The 20,462-nt window shown below is 41.7% G+C and overlaps 1 protein-coding gene across 1 annotated transcript in view; it reads left to right on the forward strand.

The window, feature by feature from the left end:
- Positions 1-3,237: 3,237 nt before the first annotated feature.
- The window catches only part of colec12 (collectin sub-family member 12), a 34,375-nt gene continuing 17,150 nt past the window's right edge, over positions 3,238-20,462 (forward strand). Inside the window, exons 1-2 of the mRNA XM_084368919.1 lie at positions 3,238-3,650; positions 7,061-7,111. Coding sequence (XP_084225045.1) covers positions 3,644-3,650; positions 7,061-7,111 — 58 coding nt within the window. The 5' untranslated portion in view covers positions 3,238-3,643. The remainder of the gene's footprint in view (positions 3,651-7,060; positions 7,112-20,462) is intronic.

Consider the following 20,462-nt stretch of genomic DNA (forward strand, 5'->3'; position numbering starts at 1 on the left):
ATCAATTCTTAAATGATCCTTCACTGGGAAATCCTTATTGCAACACACACACACACACACACACACACAGCACAGCACAATTGTAACATACACAGAAGTGGTGTCCTCACTCTTACTTTATATTATAGTGTTTCTCTTATTTGATTGAGGTAATTTGTCAGTGTGGGATTGTTATGAGTAGTTAAGTTAAGAAGAGATCACATAATCAGAGAGACTGTTTTGCTGGAGCTGAGCCATGCGCTGATCACATAAGACTGCTAACTGCTGCAGAGCTGCATCCTCTCTGCTTTACCTATACAACCAACTATTACACCCATGGCTGTATCCCTGAAATTCCTAGTGTTTCCCTGTGTTTCCAGTGCCCACCGTCTGTCTGCCTCTGTTGGTCTTGTCTCGGTGCGTGTGTTGGCGTAGGTGCGGTTTCTCCTTCCTGGCTTCTGGCAAGGAACCTCAAAAAGAAGGAATAGTCGTTACCGCACTGAATCTTGCTTTGGTGCCAGACTGTGGTGTCAGCTGTATTGAAATCAATGAGAGATGCATGAAGAAACACACTAAACCCCAACATATCTTTGTCGTATGACTTCTGATGAAGAAATGCCTCCAAAAAATGAAAGAACACATTTCACAGAGTAGGTTGACCACCGATTCTGTCATTTTCTGGAGGCATTTCTTAATCAGAAGACATACGACGTAACAATAAAGTTGTTGGAACTTTTTAGCTTGTACTTATATTGAATAGTCATACTTTACTTGGTAATTCTGAGGTAATGTGTTTCCTCATTTTTTCAAAGTAAAGCCAACTTTTAAAATGTACAGTGTATAAACTACCAATGGCTATTCTTAGATCTATTCTCAGATGTAATCCAGAGTATTTTTGGAAAAGGGAAACATTCCTCTCAGTAGGAAGCTGTTTAGCATCTCCTCTCCTGATGGAATGTGGGGTGAAAGGGTTCCTCTGTCCCCGTCTCTTCACTGGTGCCCCATCTACCTAAAAAATGTGCCCTCTTTGCATGCTGTGACCCAGAAAATAGGGTCCTCACCGGTTAATAATCAAAACCAGCCAGCACTTCAGCTCACTCTGCTGCCTCGCTGTCACCTCCGACACCTGGTTCCTATAACACCGCAGGGAGAAACGCTCTTCCCGTGTTCTCCCGTGGCTGACCTAAACATAAAACAGTTGACAGTAAAAAGGTCTGATACATTCAAGCAATCACTCACAGATGCATAAACATAAATCATAGCAAACTATCTACGATTAAGAATTAATCCAGGAGAAACTATTTTTTGGTCAACTGCACTTTTTAGTTTTTGGAGAGTTTTACAAACTTCACTGTGCAGCAGCAGGTCCTTATAACCGGCTCTCGATGTGGCCTTGTGTTAAGTTTTGTGGTACGGATCAAAGCCTGAGCTGAAGAGATAAACAGGTGCAGGGGATAAACTGCTTTACAGAGACCTGAAGTAATGGATGAAACAGTTAAGGGCTGGGAACCAACAGGGCTGAGAGCTGTGTTGACTTTTGTCTATGAGGGAATAAGATTGGTGTTAATGATGTCTTAGTGTAGCTCCTTCAAGAAAAAAAGCTCAAAGGGGAGCGTGTAGCAGATATTTCCTCAGTCTTAAGTGCAGTAATGCTTATGCAACAATTAGAAACTCCATTTAACTTCATTGTAAACTAACAGCAGATGTTAAGAACAAAAACCGTACACTTGAGACTTTGTGCTATAGTCGTCTGGGGGAACACGCAAAAATTAAATTTGTATAATTTAAAGCTGCTGTAATCAGACATGTATAGGCTCTACGGAGATTTATAGCATCTTCCAGCTCATAGTTTTGGTTTTACGACTCAACTTTGCAGCTGTAACAGGCAACTGTTTTCAACTGAACAAGCTCTGACAAACCCACTGTGCCCTACCTGTTCAGCACTAAACGGCAGAGACGGACAAGTTAGTGATTGTCTGAAGAATATAGTGAAGCATTCAGCAGCCTGATGCTTTCTTCAGGAGTAGACAGAGACCAAAAACAGATAAAAGATGGTGAATGTTGGACTTTGATTCGCCTGGTGGCCAGAAACATTACTCAAAATGAATGATAATCTTAGACCTTGATGCGTCATATCAATTTTTCAGCTTGTTGCTTCCTCCGAGTAAGTAATTAAGAAAGGTGAGTCTGATGTGCAGGATAAGAGTAGAAAGTTAGATTTCCACATCTTCTTGTATAATAAATCAGGTCTTGGTGAAACATGGCGGACAGACACAGCGTTGGAGGTAGAATCCTGTTCATTCTTATGGCCTGGTTCCAAAAAACGTTTCCACGGTTTTACAGCCACCTTTTTCACAATGTAAGTTTATGGGAAAAAGTCTTTTTGGGCCACAGTGCATCAGGTGGTGTTGTAATTACACGGTTTGGCCTCTATGAAAGTTGTCTTCAAAGCCTGGCGCTCTTACTGGGGGCTTGGCAGTGTCTGTATGGAACTGTGAGAGCTGACCAATCAGAGCAGACTTGGCTGGAGGCGGGTCTTAAAGTGACAGGCACTGAAACAGAGCGTTCAGACAAAGGCTGAATAGAGGTGCTGCAGCAGTGGACAGTATAGCAGAGAAAAATAATGTGTTTATTGAACATTAAAACATGTTAACATTTTCTAGCAGACACCTAAAATAAAAAATATGAACCTGAACATGAGTTTAATATTGGAGCTTTAAGCATTTTTAGATGACTGTATATTTGTAAACTTCATTGGACAAATTACAGTATAAAAGCAGCCCACTTTTAAGAAATAGTCACCAAAACAATAACATTTCAGTACACATTCATTTACACTCAGGCTGGTTGACTGTTTTCCTGCACTCACAATAAAAATGCAGATATGTCACAGAATAAACAATCAAGTGAAACATTGAAATATCCCAACATCCCTCACTCATCTAAGTAGTGTATGTCTACACCACAAAACACGACACATGGATGCTTTTATTTTGACATCCACAGCCCCACATGTTGCTCTGTGTTCATCTGTAAGTTATGTCTGTTCATCGTTCATACAATGCAAGAGGCTTATTCAGCGTAATTGCGGGCTGTGTAACACACACACACACACACACACACACACACACACACACACACACACACACACACACACACACAGGGCAGGGGTGCAGGCGGTGCGCACAGATGTGGGAACACGTGGTTTCTGCAGGCAGCCCTACGGGCGCACCACTTCCTCTCACGTTTGGATTCCTGCACTTTTTTCTGAGTGTCTCCGGTTACTGCTGCGGGTACCACAGAGAGCGGAGCTGGACCGGGATACATCCTCACCTCTGCATCTCTCCAAACTACCAGACAAATAACAAGTTTCTTTCTCTCGCTCTTGCAAAAAAGTTCAGTGCCGCTTTTTGCTGCAGCGTCTGAGGGGCGACCCTGAAGTTACCTGCGCTGTAGGAGATCCTCCCCAGAGCGAAGAGTCACGGATGGAGCTCTGACTTGTTATTTGTCACTACTCCACAGAAAATAACAGTGGATATTGGGGGGAAACTCGCACATCCAAGGAGCCGTGCGCTCGCAGGGAGCTTTTGGGCGCATGCCACTGCGATGCTGTGGATGTAACTTCAAACAGCAGCTTCACAACGGTAGAGTCCTGTAAGCCACAATGAAAGGTAGGCTCATTAAGAGGCACACATGAGGAAAAAACATCACAGCTGATCATTTGATCTATTTTCTGCACGCACGACACTCCTCTCGCTCTTTCTTTGTCACTTTTCTGCCTCTTTTCCCTCTCTCGGTCTGAGACGCGAGGAATGCGTGGGCCACAACTCGCGTCTGACATCTGGTTTCAATTAAGGGACTCTGTTTGGGATCTTTTGCATCTGGTCGCTGCTGCACATCAAACACTAACCTACACTCACAGAAATATGCACAACGGAGCCAGAAAAACACATGATTGCAGCTGCACCAAGAGGGCAAGTTTTTTAAGTCAGTTTGTCCTCAAATATGAAATTATTTGTGCTCTTAAGCTGCTTTCTTGGTATTTTTATGTTGCTGCGGCGCGCTTCAGAAGTTTGCTTTGGCTTCAAGAAATCCAAAGCGCAGAAGGAAACACTGAGTCAGGCTGAAGTCCCGTACATGAACAGCTTTATTGTGGCAGGCTGCAACCCTAATGCCTGGCTGCCTTTCAGCACATTACATAAAATAAAAGAGAGCACAAAGTGCGTGAGTCACGGTGGTCAGCGGGCAACAACTCATACTTTTAAATAAAGGTTTAGACAAAGTAAACAAATAAATATGATTCTCCTGTGGTGACATTAAAACCGTGCGCGTCATCCTCACCCACTTACAAAAGCACTTGATAGGTCAGCAGCCTCTTGTTACACTGTGTAAACACTACATGACTCCCGCCACCCTGTGGCCCATCTGAGAATACCAACACAGAGCTGTGCATTGTGGGCATGAACATAAACAGCCCTGCGCTCTCACAGCGACTCTGTGATGTGACTGGCATGTCGGCCACTTCCTGTTACTACTGTGAAATTACAGTGAGAGGCGACGAGACATGTAGACCATGATGTTGTTGTTTTTGGAGGAATGCAGGAATGCTGTTGTTTGTTTTGTCTATGTGATTTATTTGTCGTTTGATGTTTTCCTTTAAGGACCTGGGAAGCACTGTGGACACCTCATTTAGTCATTATCTACTCACCCACATGCTGATGGAAGGTCAGAAGAAGTTTTGTAGAGCTTGAGGTAGTTGGGGACTTGTTTTAAATTGTGAAAAAGCAACCGAAAAAAACATAAAATGTCTCCATACAACTCGTCTACGGAAGCCTCGAGATCCCAAATTGATTTGATATAACTTTATTTAGACCGTGGACACACAGTTGTGCCCATGTACCCGGGGGGTATACGCTAACAGCAACTACAGGGAACATTTAGGCTAAAAACAGGTATAAATAGCATCTTTTCTCTGGGCTTCCAAGGACTTGGATTGTGTCGGACAAGCTGTGTGGAGCCATTTAATGTTGTTTTTTGGGTTGTTTTTCTCATTTTAAAACAAGTCCCCATCTACTTCAGTTGTTAAGGAGAACACTGCAACGCTGTTTTGCCGTGAAGCTCCAGAAATGTTTTGTGGACTAGAAAATGCCACCTGCTTGTCCATCAGCATCAGGGTGAGAAGACCATTACTGAATTTTCATTTTTGGATCAGTTTATCCTTTAAGCTATATGTGACTAAAAGCACTGGGAAACGTTAAGAAGAAGCCCTTGTTTTCAGTTTATTCCTCCGGTGCATCAGTGGTCTTCTAATGTCCAGATTGTCTGATTTTGATGGTGAACAAAAAGCCATTACAAAGACAAATACTAACACGTTACATGGTGCAGAAAACAGAATCACCATTGGTAATTTCCATTAAAGTATTGTGATCTGTCATCAATCCCAGTGAACACTTATTTAGTCAATCGCAGGCCAAAAGATGTCTAATTAAAGGTCCAGTGTGTAGGATGTAACAGCCTCCCCTACGATAAAAAAAAAAGGTCCTCTCTGGAGCCAGTGTTTGGTTTGTCCATTGTGGGCTACTGTAGAAACATGGCATACTCCGTGGAAGAGGGCCCTGCTCCCGCTGTAGATAAAAGGACTCGTTCTAAGGTAACAAAAACACTGACATTCAAGAATGAGCTGTGTGTTTTGAGATTTCTAGTCACCAGGTATAACAATTTTTAATGACTATATTTCAGTGTGGGGCAGGTGTTAACTATATATTGAAACATGGTCATTAAAATGCTGTTTCTCCAAGAATTATGTGTGATTGAATCTGAAAACAGTTCACTTTTCAACCAAATCCAGTTTTAACCCAGGTGCCCTCTCATGTTTTGACCTTCAGCATTAGATCAGCACTCACTGGGGTCTGTTCATCTCATGTTGAGCAATCCCTCTTCAGTATTATGGCCCCATGCAGCAATATTCATCCCAACATCAAAATAACAATGAGTTTAACTCATCCCTCTACTTTCAAATCCACTCAGTTTTCACCCCCTTTGGGTAAAATGTGATGAACTCCATTTCCCCGAATGGCTCTTTAGAAGCCAGACACACTTACGGTAAAATTACCATTGTGATGGGACACAATAATGTTGCTTGGGAACACAAACAGGAAACAGGGTATCGGGGGTATTTGAAAGGCAAACTAGGCAAAAGTAAGATGTGGTTTTTAGATTTTTTAAATTTTTTTTTTTACAACTGTTTGGATCATTCTTGTCACCTCTTAGCTCACTCTGCTCTCTGTCATGACTGTTTCAATGCCCAGAACAGTAATTTATGAGTCTTCACAGACAATTTAGTTCAGGATAAGGCATGCAATACACCACAAAAAAGACAATCTGCTTTCTTCCTTCACCTGTTTGCACTATAATTAGCTTTTCTATGCCTCTCTCATGGGCAGCGATTACTCTCATCTTGCCACACCTCCCCGCTTTTGGCCTTACAGAAGAAGAGATCTTCTGTTTTTCTCAAGGTCTCCGGGACGTGTGGTGTTTCTTTATTTTTACTGGCCATGGCTGATGACACAGAAAAAAGCTTTGAAGTTGGCAAAGTACTTTCCCACAGGCATGAGAGGAGCTTGAAAGGAGAAGACGCTCAGGGACTGTCGGGCCATGGGAGAGGGAGTCATCCCACCGAGTCAATGAAAAAAAGAGTTTGCTTAAAGGACTGAGCGAGTCTGAGTGAGACAGGGTGTACGTTTTGCTGAATATGAAATGCTGCACAAAAAATGGCTTCAGCGGACTGTGAAACAAGTCCTGTATCATTGTGGACGTAATCCTTGAAAAACCAAAAGGACTAAAGTTGACAGCAGTTCACAGTCTTCATCAGCAGGATAGTTTACTGCTTTTGCCAAAAAATGAGAAAATTCTATCTGCTGACGTGGACTTTGACCTCAGATTTCTTTCTGTCTGAGAATTTCATTTATTTAGATGCTCAGATTCTTGTCATTTCATGAATCAGTGCCCCGGTCTCTTGTTTCGTAGCTCTTTGTGTTTCATTTGACATTCATTTATTTCTTCTTCTGTGTTCTCCCTCCAGACGACTTTGCTGATGAGGAGGAGGTGCAGTCCTTTGGTTATAAGAGGTTTGGTGAGTATCAAGTGACCTCTTCACTTCCAGCTGTGAACTTAAAGGACCACCTTCACTGGTTCACGTCTCCTGTTACACCTCAGTGATGTCAAATCTCCAAATTATTACATAAAGAATATTTTCTTTAAATACAGTATTTTGCTTGGCAGTGACCCACGGACAATAATCCACAAGGTTAAAAGGCCACACCTCATTTCCCAGAAACTAACTTATTTTTGGCTGCCGCTTTCATTTTCATTTCTGTTGTAACGGCAGTGGGGTACAGTGGAAAGAGTAACCGCAGCATCCTGGGTGTTCCTGACCGCTCGACTGACCTTGCAACCTTATCAGCATCTCAGTGTACTTTTGTTTCACTGGGCGCAAAACTGCACATAATAACTTGGTCAGACACCAAAAATATCACTCTCGGCTGATTTCCTCCTGTGTGTCAGCCTCTCAGACCCAACCTTTCCAGACAGGTTCATAATCTCACCCGCTCATCAGGCAATAAAAATTACACCCATTGGCCAGATGTTGGTAACTCCCCAGCTGTGTGTAGCACGTTCAAAAATGTTATATTAACACATTCCTCGAGTTAAGACGGATCTTCTGACACGAGCCACAACCATTTCCTCCAAGAGGGATTTTAGCAAAATATGCAAAACCCACTTTTGAAAACTAATCCAAGGTTTTTTGCCTGTGTCTGAAATGTCTGTTAGGGTTTAGCAGCAGCAGTTATTAAAGAAAAAGATAATTTTCCATTTAATATGATTGATTACAGTACTTAAGTTGCAGCCTCCATTAGCCAATCATGCAATTTCTGTAGCCGCATAATGCTCTTGAGTATGCCCAAGTTTCCTGAAGCTTGGTCCTTTCCCTAGACAGTATAATAAGTGGATGGAGCTTCCGGGTCTGAAAAATGAGACCAACGCGGAAGGGCCTTTAACCTGCATTCTTTCTAATAGCCACAAGGGGGCTAGACGATGATAAAGTTGCCACCGCCGTATGTCCTCAGGTTTTACCTTGAATAGAGATAAAAAGATTTGATCATGCATCTCCTCTACACTTTCAAAATGTTATTGGACCAAATGGCTCAAATTCTGATAGTGAAACGAGTCATGTCATGGGGGAGTTGTGACGCTCGGAAAAAATAATCCCCCGTTTTACTTCTTTCACAATGTAAGCTTATGGGGAAAAAGTATTTTTTGGCCCCAGTGAATCAGTGATGTCATCGCACGGTTTGGCCACTACGAAAGTTGGCTTCAAACCCTGGCACTCGTCTTGGGGGGCTTGGTCACATGCAGCACCAAATGTCGTATAAGTCACAAATACCTTGTCTTTATGTGTCTGTGTTATACACCCGCCAATCTACGCTGACCATTTGCTTAAATTCAATGACTGCCGCAGCTCCTAGACACTATTATTTGCTACTCGCAGCTATATAATTTCTCTCTTTGGCTGCATAGCTGTGAGGAACCATAACCTCAGTGTGATGTATGAGTGTCTCCTGATGACTTTCTCCTGCTTCTGTCCCAGAACACAGATCAAGTTTCAACACTGTGGGTTGAAATGGTCACAGTGGTCCCTCTGGTTTTAGAGGTGTTTTAGAGTATGTGTGTCATCCGAGCGCTCAGCGGTCGTATGTCAGGAAGTTCGGGTGCAGTGGGAGTCCACATTGTTTGTCGTCACGATCAGTTTACACATGTGCACACGTCTTACTGCCTAATCCCTGAATGTATGTGTGTGTTTATCCGAATGACTTTACAAGAAGAGGAGAATTTGGATTTTCTGGCTTCCAAACCAAACTTTTGTGTAAGAAAAATATGTGATTCAGAAAAGATTTACAGACTACATTATTTATTCTTAGCATCTGTACCTCCTGCTCAACTACTTGAACTGTAGCCCCCAAGCAGCTGTGTGGGATCAAGGGTTAAAGGAAGTTAACACGTCAAAACATTTCAAAATGTCAATGAAACTTCTCAAATAACACAGCAACAACATTGTGTAACTGACAATACAGATGGTTGACAAATTAAAGAAAATCCCAAGGTCTTAGTAAGGTTTTTGGGACTGTTTAGAGTTCCTTGGCAGAGATTTGTCGTGTCTCCTGCAGAGAGAAAAAAATAAATTTCATCCAGAAAGTATTTCCTCACTTGGTGTTTTGATGATGGTGGTGAAGAGCACGTTGCTTCACAATCTTCCATAGTTTTGCAGTTGGGTTGAGATCTGGTAACCGTGAAGGCATATTTTAACTACTCTCGTGTGTGTGGGTAAAGTGTGGAGCTAGAAGCAGGAGGTGATTAGCTTAGCTTAGCATGAAAACTAGGGGCAGAGAGAAACAGCTACCCTGGTGGAACAACAGTCAACCTGTCTGTCCGGCACATCTATGCAGCGTCTCCAGTCACTACGTCAGACCGTTGTAGGGTGTGTTGGTAAATAGTCAGTCTGAGTGTCACTCTCAATGGGAACATTCAGCACTGTTGGAATAAACCGTTTTCTTATTCAGAGCCCCACACTGTCGGAGCGACAGAGCACACTCTAGGTGCAGCTAAGCGCTAGGAGCAGGCAGTGTTTCATGAACAGTTGAAATGTCAGTGCTAGCTAAATGTAGCAACTGTGTACTGTGCTTGGCTATAAATCAAAGAGAAGAGTTTTTCGGTAGGGGTTGCCGTTGAAATGTTAACATTCTTTAGCTAACAAGCAGACATATTTAGCTTATTTGTTGAGTTGTAGTTTATCTTTATGGATAAAGTGGTCAAACCTTTGGGTAAATGTAGCGTTATTGGCTAACTGTTAACTCATGCTACAAATTCTTACAGAGAGACCCTCTACGTCCGTGAACAGACATCTTATTTTAGTGTCGAGCGTCGGAGTGGATTTAGACTGTTTCTGCACTAAAAATTACAAATGGTTGTTTTTACATTCCTGTTTCTGTAGCTATTCAACGCTAAGCTAGGTTAATCGCCTCCTGGCTCCACTTCCAAATTTCAAGCACACTCGCGAACGTGGTATTAATCTTCTCATCTCACTCTTGGCGAACAATGGAGCAAATAATAGAGTATTTTTCAAAACGTTAAACTGTTCCTGTCATTTTTCATCTTTCACCGTCGTCCACACATACTTGGAAGTGAAATATGTTGCCCCGCTCCTTGTGGAGAGGAATTAGGTCCTTGACTCATTCTGACATCTGCTTTCCACAAGAGGTCTATTATCCACACAGAGTGTGTCCAAACCTGAGAAGTTGCTGAGCCACTTCCTGCGTCCATACTGGAAGTTTATTCAGTGCAGACCTATATACTCGGCGAGAGAGAGGTGGAGAGGGAGTAGTCGTTGTGGGCCTTCAGGGTCCATGCTCAGGCTGTGCTGTGTCAGCAATGTGCCAAGGAGAGAGTGAGGGAAGAGGAGGGTGGAAAAAGAGAGAAATACAACCTCAAGTAGAGATGATTGCACAAAATATAATTATTTCCATATTTTACAACCGCTTTCTTTATCTTAGTGTTCCTCAGTGCTCTGTTGTTGTTTCTGCTTTTATTAATGAGCATTATTTGTTTCCAGTTCAAGGGGGGAACATTTGTCAACAGTTTTATTTTCAGCTGAGGAGCCGCATTCCTTGCCCGACTTATTTTTGGGAGCAAAACAGCAAGTGGTTTTAATTTACGGGGACTTTATTACCAGAAAAGAATGTTTTCAGAATGCCTGCCTGTTACTTACAACCCCCTCCAGGGCATGCATGCATGCAGTTAGTGCTCTGTCGTCCTAATGAAAGATTACTCGCTCATGTTTTCAATAAAGAGCAGAGTGAGTCTGAGGAGGAGAGAGGGAGAAAACATTAAAAGGTTCACGAAGAAGGAGAAAAAAGTTTACAACAGGGTAACAAAAGGAGAGACGAAGACAGATAAAACAACACAGAGCACTGTGGGTTTGACTTGTTGTTGATCTTATCCCCGACCTGCAGAGTCTGCAGGAGCGGTCTGTAACTGGTCAAAAGGACGGTGGGTCAATCCTGGATTGACCAATGACAGGCAGGCGGGAATGCATCCCAGACACGACACAAATCACTGCGTCCCGGCGGGGGCCAGCGTGAAGCATGCCATGAGGATTTGTGCTGCGAGTGAGGGAGCAAACGTAGGTCAACTGCAGGTCGGCTGAAGAAAGCCCTGAGAGCAATCCTTTGTTTAACACTCAGCTTAACACAGCTGATAATGGCTCAGACAGTGATAAGAAAAAAGTGAAATCTGCTGCAACAGATCTTACCAGATGTGTTTAGTGCGGGTCGGCATATCTTCAACTGGGATATACTGCTAAACACGAGACTGATCAAAACAAATATACCTGGAACAAGTAGTTCAGAGGGAAAACGGCACCCTGGCACTTTTTTGTTCTTCAGTATTGTTCTACGTCTTTAGTTGTCCTTCATGCTGGAGAATTCTGTCTGGCATAGTTAATTTAACTGTTAACACTGGATAGCAATACAAGAAGTAATTGGCCCTTTATGTACTGAGATGGACAGTAATGTCGCATTACCACGCACTCTTGTCTCTCGCAAGCGTGTACATAATTTACTCACTCCCAGCTTCATCGTTAGATACTCAGTCAAGGGGGCTGTTAGCCGCCAGAAAGGCTAAGGTATAGTAGACACGGTAGACTACATGAGTCAGAACCCTACACATGGTTTTTCATATTCAAGTCCCGCTAGCTTGTTAAAGTTATAACATAAAGAATTTGGATGACAAACAGCTATTTTCCATTTTGTTTTAAAGTACTTTTATGTGGTTAAGTCAAGTAGAGTAGGTAACAAGTATGTACTTCAGGTTCATAAGGGAATTTAAAGTATGACTGGTTGTCGCCAAGGTCAAAGAGCAATCCATAAAGTTGAGCCTTTTCTCGCCAACTAACTGAGTGCCTTCTGAAAGTTGCCGTGACTCATAAAAAATGTGACTTTTTTCAAACCTCACCATTATGTTAGTCACCTAACCTCAACCACACCTAACTGTATTGTATTCATGTCTTATCCATACCTCAGTTTCTGTCTCATCTGAATTAACATCAACACAAAAAAGTCACAGAAATCTAACTACAAGAGGCAGCTAGGAAGGTAGAGTGAGGGCAAGGATTCAGTGTTCAGCAATGGCGTATGCAGATATTAAGAGTGCCATATTGTAAATATGGACTGGCTCATGTCAAACACAAGACACTCTTCTGTAGCTGGCGTCTAATCAAAGTCATTTTAGGCAAGTCCTGCCACTAAGCAGCCATCTTGGCAACGCCCCGAGCAGTTATTTTGGGCTAACGAGACCAGGCCTCTTCCTAAATGAATGGCGAGGAAGCCATAACGTCCCTTTCAATGGTCACAGCGACATAAGAACTGCATCAGCTGCTCAAATCTGATTTTTAAAAAATGCTGAAAAGTTTGGTTTTCTAGGTTAGGTAAATTAGGTTTAAATCTTTTTTTTTGCAGATTGTATACTTCTACCATATATGCACATGGTTTCATAACACAAACTTTTTTTTGGCTTAATCTTGTGATGCCGTCAGCTCATCCCAACAGAGCACTTAGACCAAAAACCTCACCTTTCCTGGTTATTCTGTGCATTAGCATGATATCCTCCTTTTCTATGAGAATCCCATCTGCAGCTGCACCGAATCCATTGAAACGATGTAAATCTCAACTGTGTGACAACACGATCGGCTTTTGGGAGACGGGAATGTGTCATTCATCCGACATTTCTAGTGTTACTGACTTTTTTTTTACAAAAATCAAAGAAATTTTTGAGGCAAAACACAATAGTTTGCCTTTGTTCTGCTTTCAGTTGAGTACATTTCAAAAAGGATTAGCACATTAACACATTCTGTTTTACTTGGATTATGAAATATGTGACTGTAAAGCAACTTCAGTCCCAGCCTAAACTATTGCGTGGCTCCGCACGCTATCAAGCTGTGAGATCAGAACGTGTTCCAGCTGCCTTGACTTCCATCTTATCTGTAACAGGCACTTATTAGAAACAAATACAGTGCAGACACCGCTATGCAGACATTTACCGAGGGAGCTCCTATTAATTTAATATTCTAACGAAAAAGGATTTTAGACATCCAACATGACAGTTCTGGAGTTGCAGTGGAGCTTCTGTCAGTAAGTGGTTTTACATACAGTAGTTGTTTAGACCAAAATCGGCCTGACCACCTCATCAAACTTCTTCACACCACTCCGAGCTACGTGTCCCCCAAGGGATCCATCAGCCAGTGTTAACGACGTGCCTGCAACCAACTGTCATCCGATAGGGTGTCTTCTTTCCACATAATGGATGTTTGTTAAGCTCTCCTTTCGCGGCAGGTTTTGGCTCGGTCGCAAGAATAACACACACACAAGTATTGGAAGCGTCTGACTCTATTTTCTGTCAACAGCCTCGGACAGTCTGGATGAAGAAGTTCTACAGATGGCTTAGCATCGGTGTTAAATTCAATGGAAGTCCTTTTGGCTCCGCAGAGGGCCAATATCAACCTCCCTGCTTCCTCTCTTTTAAAAACAGCCGAAAGCGAGAATGAAAAATGTGTATTATTCTTTGTTCTGCAGTGAGTCACGTCGCTGCTCACCATCCGACTCTCAGACCTGCCTCTTGCTCTGGCTGTGATTACGTTGGCCTGAAACCAGCACACCACTCAGTGTTTTTCTTGTTTATGCTTTAGTTCTTGTATTTTTGGAGATACTGAAAAATGTCTGCGTGTTGTGCAAAGAAGGCAGCCGTGTCGAGTTTTTCCATTGACTCAGGTCTCAAGTGTTTCAGATGACCGTTTCACATCAGGCATGTGTTTGTGTGTTCACATCTGTACAGCTGCTGCAGAGGAAAGTATCAGAACCGCTCGGCCTGCCTGAACATACTTACAACTTTCATATTAGCAGGATTGACAGCGTAGTTTAGTTTAGTTCAGTGCCTACTTGACACAAAAACAGATTTTGTCTCTTACTTTTTGAAGTATCTAGTTACGTAGTCGTGAAACAATTACCTTTGAATAGACGCAACAGCATTTTTCCTTCCAGAAGTGGTATCTTGGTTACTTCATCTTACATTAGAACTACTTTTGTGAAAAAAAACCTGTCATATCAAGATGTGTCGATTTAAGAGACAGTCACATTCAAGCTTCTTGACATTTTTTTGGCCATTTTTGTGGCCATTTTTCTGTCACTCTTGTCTCTGGCTTTGGATGATGATGTCTCGATGGGGCTGTTTGTCATATCTTAAATTTTAAAGACGGGAAATGTCTATCATCCCACTGAAGCAGATCCTAAACTCATGGCTGTGTCCTGTCCTATCTCAGACCTTCTATCTTAAAGTTCCCATGACGTCAAAATCAGAACTTAATTGTTTTTATCCCATATGACTTTCTCTTTATCTCATCTACACGCCAGTATTAGGCCAAATATTGGCAAATAAGTATTTTGTAGGTATTCTGAATGGTATTTTAGAGTTTATGACTTCCTGGAAAATGATAAAATGTTGATGACTCATCCTGCAATTGGAGATGAACTGATTTAATGTCAGCTTCTTCAACAGGCTAATGGTGCACTTCATTTACTCTGCTACAACAAGTTCTACCCAGGTTGTCCACTGATTGAGGTTAGACAGTACTGTGTGTTAGACTGAGACAATTAAGACCAAAGTGCCAATAAATATTATATTCTACATCTTTCACTACTGTTGATGTGCACAGCAGCCATCTTGGATTTTGAGTTTGGGATCGGTGAGATGCGTCCGACTTTCTGAGCCAGAAGTTGCCGACTGGGACCTCGGAAATTCCAACATTTCATTTTCGGAATGAGGCCACTATGTGCTCTTTTTTTTTTTTTGCAACTGAGAGTTATGATCACATCAACAGACCTACAACATATTTTCATATCTGTAAAATCTGAGATGTGGGCGGCAATTCAGTGGTCTACATCCAGGCTAATTACTGTGCTTTGAGAGTGCAACTTTTTTTGTTTTTTTATAGCATTTGTACTGGGTGGCAACAAAAATCTCAGCAGATGAAGTTCAAACTGTTTGCATGACTCTATAGCACCAGCAATGTGCTTTTTTGTACTTTTGAAAATTGTATTATGGCATCTGGTGATTAAAAGTTGCTTTAGTAATACATTACATAACTCTTTTACATGGACCACAGCGCAGCTACACAGGCCTGAGCCGACTGTCAGAATCCACCTTCTCTGTGGTCAGCGTCTTTCCCCCAAAAGTTAAGCCGGACTTGGCCGGACGGCTGGCTGGGTACACACTGAGTGGTTTTATTGGCTCTGCTGGGCGATGAAGCTTGAAAGTGGTGCACGGTGATGGGATGGAGTACGATCATCAGGCTGGGTGATGATTGTTGCTGATTCAGTATCTCAAGTGCTTCGACGGCGGGCCACCCAACAAGCGTGACCACACAAAAACCCAACTGCACAGATGGTCTGTGGAGTTAACTCCAGTGTTCAACTTGGCACCAGAGCAGCGGTTTTGGGGCTAGTAGGAGTGCGTAATGAAATATTCTTAACCCGCATGACAAAATGTGTCCCAGTTTATTTGTGTTCATGTTTATTGTGGTGAGGTAAAGATTAGGAGGAGTGGGCTGCACTGATCTCATTGTGTCTGATGTTATGATGTTTTCCAAGAGACAGATAGTTCTCTGGGAGCCATTACAAGTAAAATGGCTTTTCTCCAGACGAACATGGTTGTGATTACATTTGATTGATATTGATCATACTTAAGCAATCCACATTTCACAACATTTAGTTGGACAAAAATTGATTCTTGAGGTAGAATGAGATCAGAGCACATTTCTTCACGGAGGTTTCAGTCCAAAAATAAAACATCCCCTAAGATCTTGCTTTACTAGACCCTCTTGGGCACTTTTCCCAACCCTGTAAATGACTTAAACCAGTGACAGAAACTGTTTTATATCCAATACGGGTTTTGTCATTGAAGTGGCCAGTGCTTTGCCCACGTGGGTTCTTTTATAACAACCATGTTTCATGTGTTGGCAGACTATTTCACTCACTGTGCCTTTTGTGGAGAGGTGCTTTATAGGATCAAGATTATGTTCTTGTGCCACACCTGATTAGCCATTAGAGACTTGATCCAAGATAATTTGACATTAAGGGACGTTTGACATTTAACTGTTCTGGGAAACGCATACTTATGTTTGTTGTACTTTCTATGGGGTCTTAAACACTTCATATTTCATTGGTAATACTGTATGTTGTTTCTTCTACTTGAACTGTATTAATTCACTCCTGCTCTAACTCTTGTTTATGGTAGCTCGTCATTTTCTGATTACTAATCACAGTTTCACAATTAGTCCCAGCTCTCACTCCTACATGCCTAGTGAGGACAGAAAAACATATATTACACATTCTAACAAGTCATAAGTCAAAGACTAGAGAATAGACACTTATGTGGTGTGTCCGACATGGTGAAAGTGAGGATCAATGACCAACCCCCTCTTCTGCCTCTCTCTGAGGTTCACATGGTCCTGGTTTACGTAAAATGACCTAATTCCTACATGCCAACACTGGAACATGAGCAGGAGGAGCCAGGGGGTCTGTAGTTCTCCACTCGGGCCAATAAAGTTAGTTTATGGCTTCCATGTTTTTCTAAATTCATGGATGTGAATGATGGCAATCAAAGTTTCTATTTTTTTTCTCAAGGAGTGCTTTTTTTATTGTTAAATGCCCTGCATTTCAACTGGAAATATAATGTTCCAGATATGCACATGGGGTGAAAATGTTGCACTGCAAAGTGCTGTACTAAATTAGTAGTGCATAAATATAAGAACTGCCTTGAATTTAATGGGTAAAACGTTCAGAATCACTATTCTCAGTTTTAGCCCCTTGAGGAAGAGACTTGTGATTTTGAATACAAAGTGCAGTGCCTGTTCAAAACATATTGTTTGGCACATATTATCTGGTAATGTGAAGGCTTTACAGATCCAGTCTTGAGCTTCCTGACTGCTCATTATAATATGAACAAATGTTTGATACTTACCATTTAAAATCTTGATTCGGACCACAACAATGGATGAGAGAGGCATCTGAAAGTGCTGCCAAACAACAGCAAACATTCTAGCCCTTGAGGTTACAAGGTAACGTTAGCTAGCCTGCTGCTATTGACAGAAACTTAAAACATCCCCTCCAGTTCTCACTAAAGATTAGAAAACCCATGTCGACTGCTTCTCCACACTTATCCAGACCCATTTAACCTTCTGCTGTTGTTTGTTTCTCACTGCAACACGTTACTACGGCAAGTTGTTTCACCACTTTTCAGGCGCCATTCTGTTTACGTCTGCTTACCCATGAGATCTTGTGTTAGGGATTATTTAAAATGTATTAATATTGAATGTGTTGTGTGTCCAAATTGCACTGAATTCAACACTGCCCTTCTGTTGATCCTCAACAACAAACCTGCCAAGTGTGAAGTAGATTGGATGGAGGGTTCTTGTGATATGCCAGTAACAAACAGACAGAGATTCCTTGCTTTATAGTTGATGTTGGACCTTGGTTTGTATTTGCTCAGTATTTTAGGCCATGTAAAGTATATGTATGTTGAGTGGTCTCTTCTCAGCACAAGACTGTTTAAAATGGTTCTCAAAATCATGGTTGATTCAGGCCCAGTTTTATATCGAAGGCATATAAAATAAAAGTAATCTATCTTTAGACATGAGTTTAATGTTTATCTTAAATGACAAGTGATGAGAGAAGTTGTGGAGTTGAAATACATCATAGGTTGATAGAGTTTATAAGCTCTTAGTGTGTTTGCATAAGTGTTCGTACTGTACTTGTATGTACTTGCTTTTAGAAACACTTCGTTTTAATAGTGTGGATGCAGGTGCTATTTGAGTTGCATTTTACAGCTTTCCCTGGGAATATTAATTTTCTACTACGTTAAAACATCCTGCCTGCCAACACCACCTCTGCCTGCCAGCTCACAGTGGACCTCCATCACATGTTGTATTCCATAACCCAGTCAGTAATTAGTTTTTCTTCCCCTGAAACTTGTGGAAGCAGATGTGACTCCCAACTATTTATCTGCATATCTCACCATCCACAGTGAGACACACGCATAGACTTCGGTCTTCAATGGAAACTGCTGACTGGAACACAAAGACCTTTTTTTATATCCAATCCTGCTCGCCAAAGTATCCCCTATACAGTGGCCCAGCTTTGTTTATGAGGCGAACTTGCGTGCTTATACGTCTCCCCCTTGAGATTAAGATATATGACCCATAGGTCCTAGTCTGTCTTCGTCTAACCAAGCACAGATGGGATGACAAAACCAGATATAATCATCTCCGTGTTACTGCGCCACTGGATCTTTATTCTAATATGCCGTCTAACTGTTTGCTCTACCAATTAGGTTCTCTTTTAGCACTTGACAAAAAAAAACATCACCAAGAAGTTTTCCCTCAACAGTTAGCTCTATTACTTTGAAAGACACTATTTTTCCTCGGTTCTGTTAGGGGAAACACTTCTGTTCATTACCTCCAAGTGTTTCCTCATTGTTGCACAACTTCCATGGAACTTGCAAGTGTCCGTAAGCATGCCAGAGTACTTCAGGGACTTGCAATTGTATAAACGTTGAAGAGAAGAGAGTAATCTTTGGAATGTTTATAGATGGCATAAAGGGCAGGTGGTGATACTCAGTAACTCCATCAAATTGTTCAAGTTCATCAAGAAACATACAGTATATTAAGGCAACCCAATCACCAGAATTAAATGTTGGTAGTGTACATTTATGCAGACAATTGATTTGTTGTAACTACAGTGCTGTGCTTATGGCCTGGTCAGGTTTAGGTACAAAAATCACTTTGTTAGGGTTAGGAAAAGATAATTATTTGTCTTAAGATACCTGTTTTGGTCGCCACAAATATGGTTGAAGATGTTCCACCTTTCTGTGAAAAATAGCTTGTTTTTTGTCACCACAAGCGTGGCTGGAAACTGTCCTGAGGTTTGCTAACAAATATCCACAGTCTTAAAGTATAAACACGATAAACATAAACATGAAGTATGTACTTCATATGACACATTATGTATAAATGTCAGTGTGGTACATAGCCCAAGCACGTACAAACTGAACTGCTAATCATTGTATCCTGGTGACTGGGCTGGTTAATGGACTGTGTGTGTCAGCGGGGGTGAATCTTATACATTACTTTTTTTATAAAACAAGACCCTCTTCAGCATTATTAAATCATTTTTTGCCACTTTACTTCACATAGAAAAAAAATGCACTACCCTCTCCATAATGTCTCGAAATGCATCCATATATTGGTAACTAAATCCTCCAGCCACTCTATTTTTTAATAAAGAGCTGAGTAAATGTTTATTACAGCCACAGAATGAGTGAAATGCCCGGGATTCCACTTAATGAAGCTGTTGTATTAGATCGGATATTAGATCAGACAAAACTACAGCCTGTAATGCGTGAGGTCAGATGTCTGACTGATATTCAAAACAGTTGCATGAGTTTCATGAGCTGGTTGTGTGAGACATTTCTTCCAGGCAGCTCTTTGAAAAAGCACAGAGTTTAATGTCAAAATGAAAAACATCTTTGTGGTGTAACTATTCAATTTTCCTTTTTCTTTTATCTTTCGCATCAAATCTCACAGGGGAAGAATGAATCTGTGATGAGAAAAAGTTAAAAGATCCAACCTACTCTCCCAAATAATTCTGTTACCTCTCCCTCAGGAAAAGGGGAAAATGCATAACCCCTCCAATGATCCCCTCTTAATAAATTGTGCACAGTCCCTGAGTAAATTTTTTCAGGCCTATATAGAACAAGACTTGAGAGATGATAGCGTGCAGAAGGGGATGTTCTCCAAAGACGCCTGTCCACATTCGACCGTATACCCCAGTATGGTGTTTATGTTATGGTCGGTGGCCAAAGCCTTCAAAGGACACTGTTCAGCTTTGTCAGCTTTAGGCAATGTGTGCGTGTGCGTGTGAGTACATATAATGAAGGCATCTCATCCTGTTCAGACATGCAGCCCTCCATATGTTACTTTTCTTTAAACAACCCAACATAAAGATCTCTGTCTGCAAACCACTGATCTCCTTACTCATCATAAAAAGGAAGTCGAGTACCACTGAGAAGGCTTCTTATAAAAAACACCCAAAATAGCCTACTGAAGGCGAAGTTAAAAACCTTCGCCTCTTATTCTTATAATGCTTGGCATGAAGGGATGATGTATCAAATGTTTGCATGCGTCCTTTGATTTGGCTCCGCTGTAACAAGATCCAGATGTTCCAGGGGACTGGGGGCCCAATTTAAAGTGTCATAAACCTGTTAGCAGCGGGTGAAAAAAAAAAACTCATCCCAGGCATGCTAGGCTAGCTCAGCAATTCCAG

The sequence above is a fragment of the Pagrus pagrus genome (genome assembly GCF_965226575.1).
Source record: "Pagrus pagrus genome assembly, chromosome: 12".
In the NCBI taxonomy this organism is placed as follows: Eukaryota; Metazoa; Chordata; class Actinopteri; order Spariformes; family Sparidae; genus Pagrus; species Pagrus pagrus.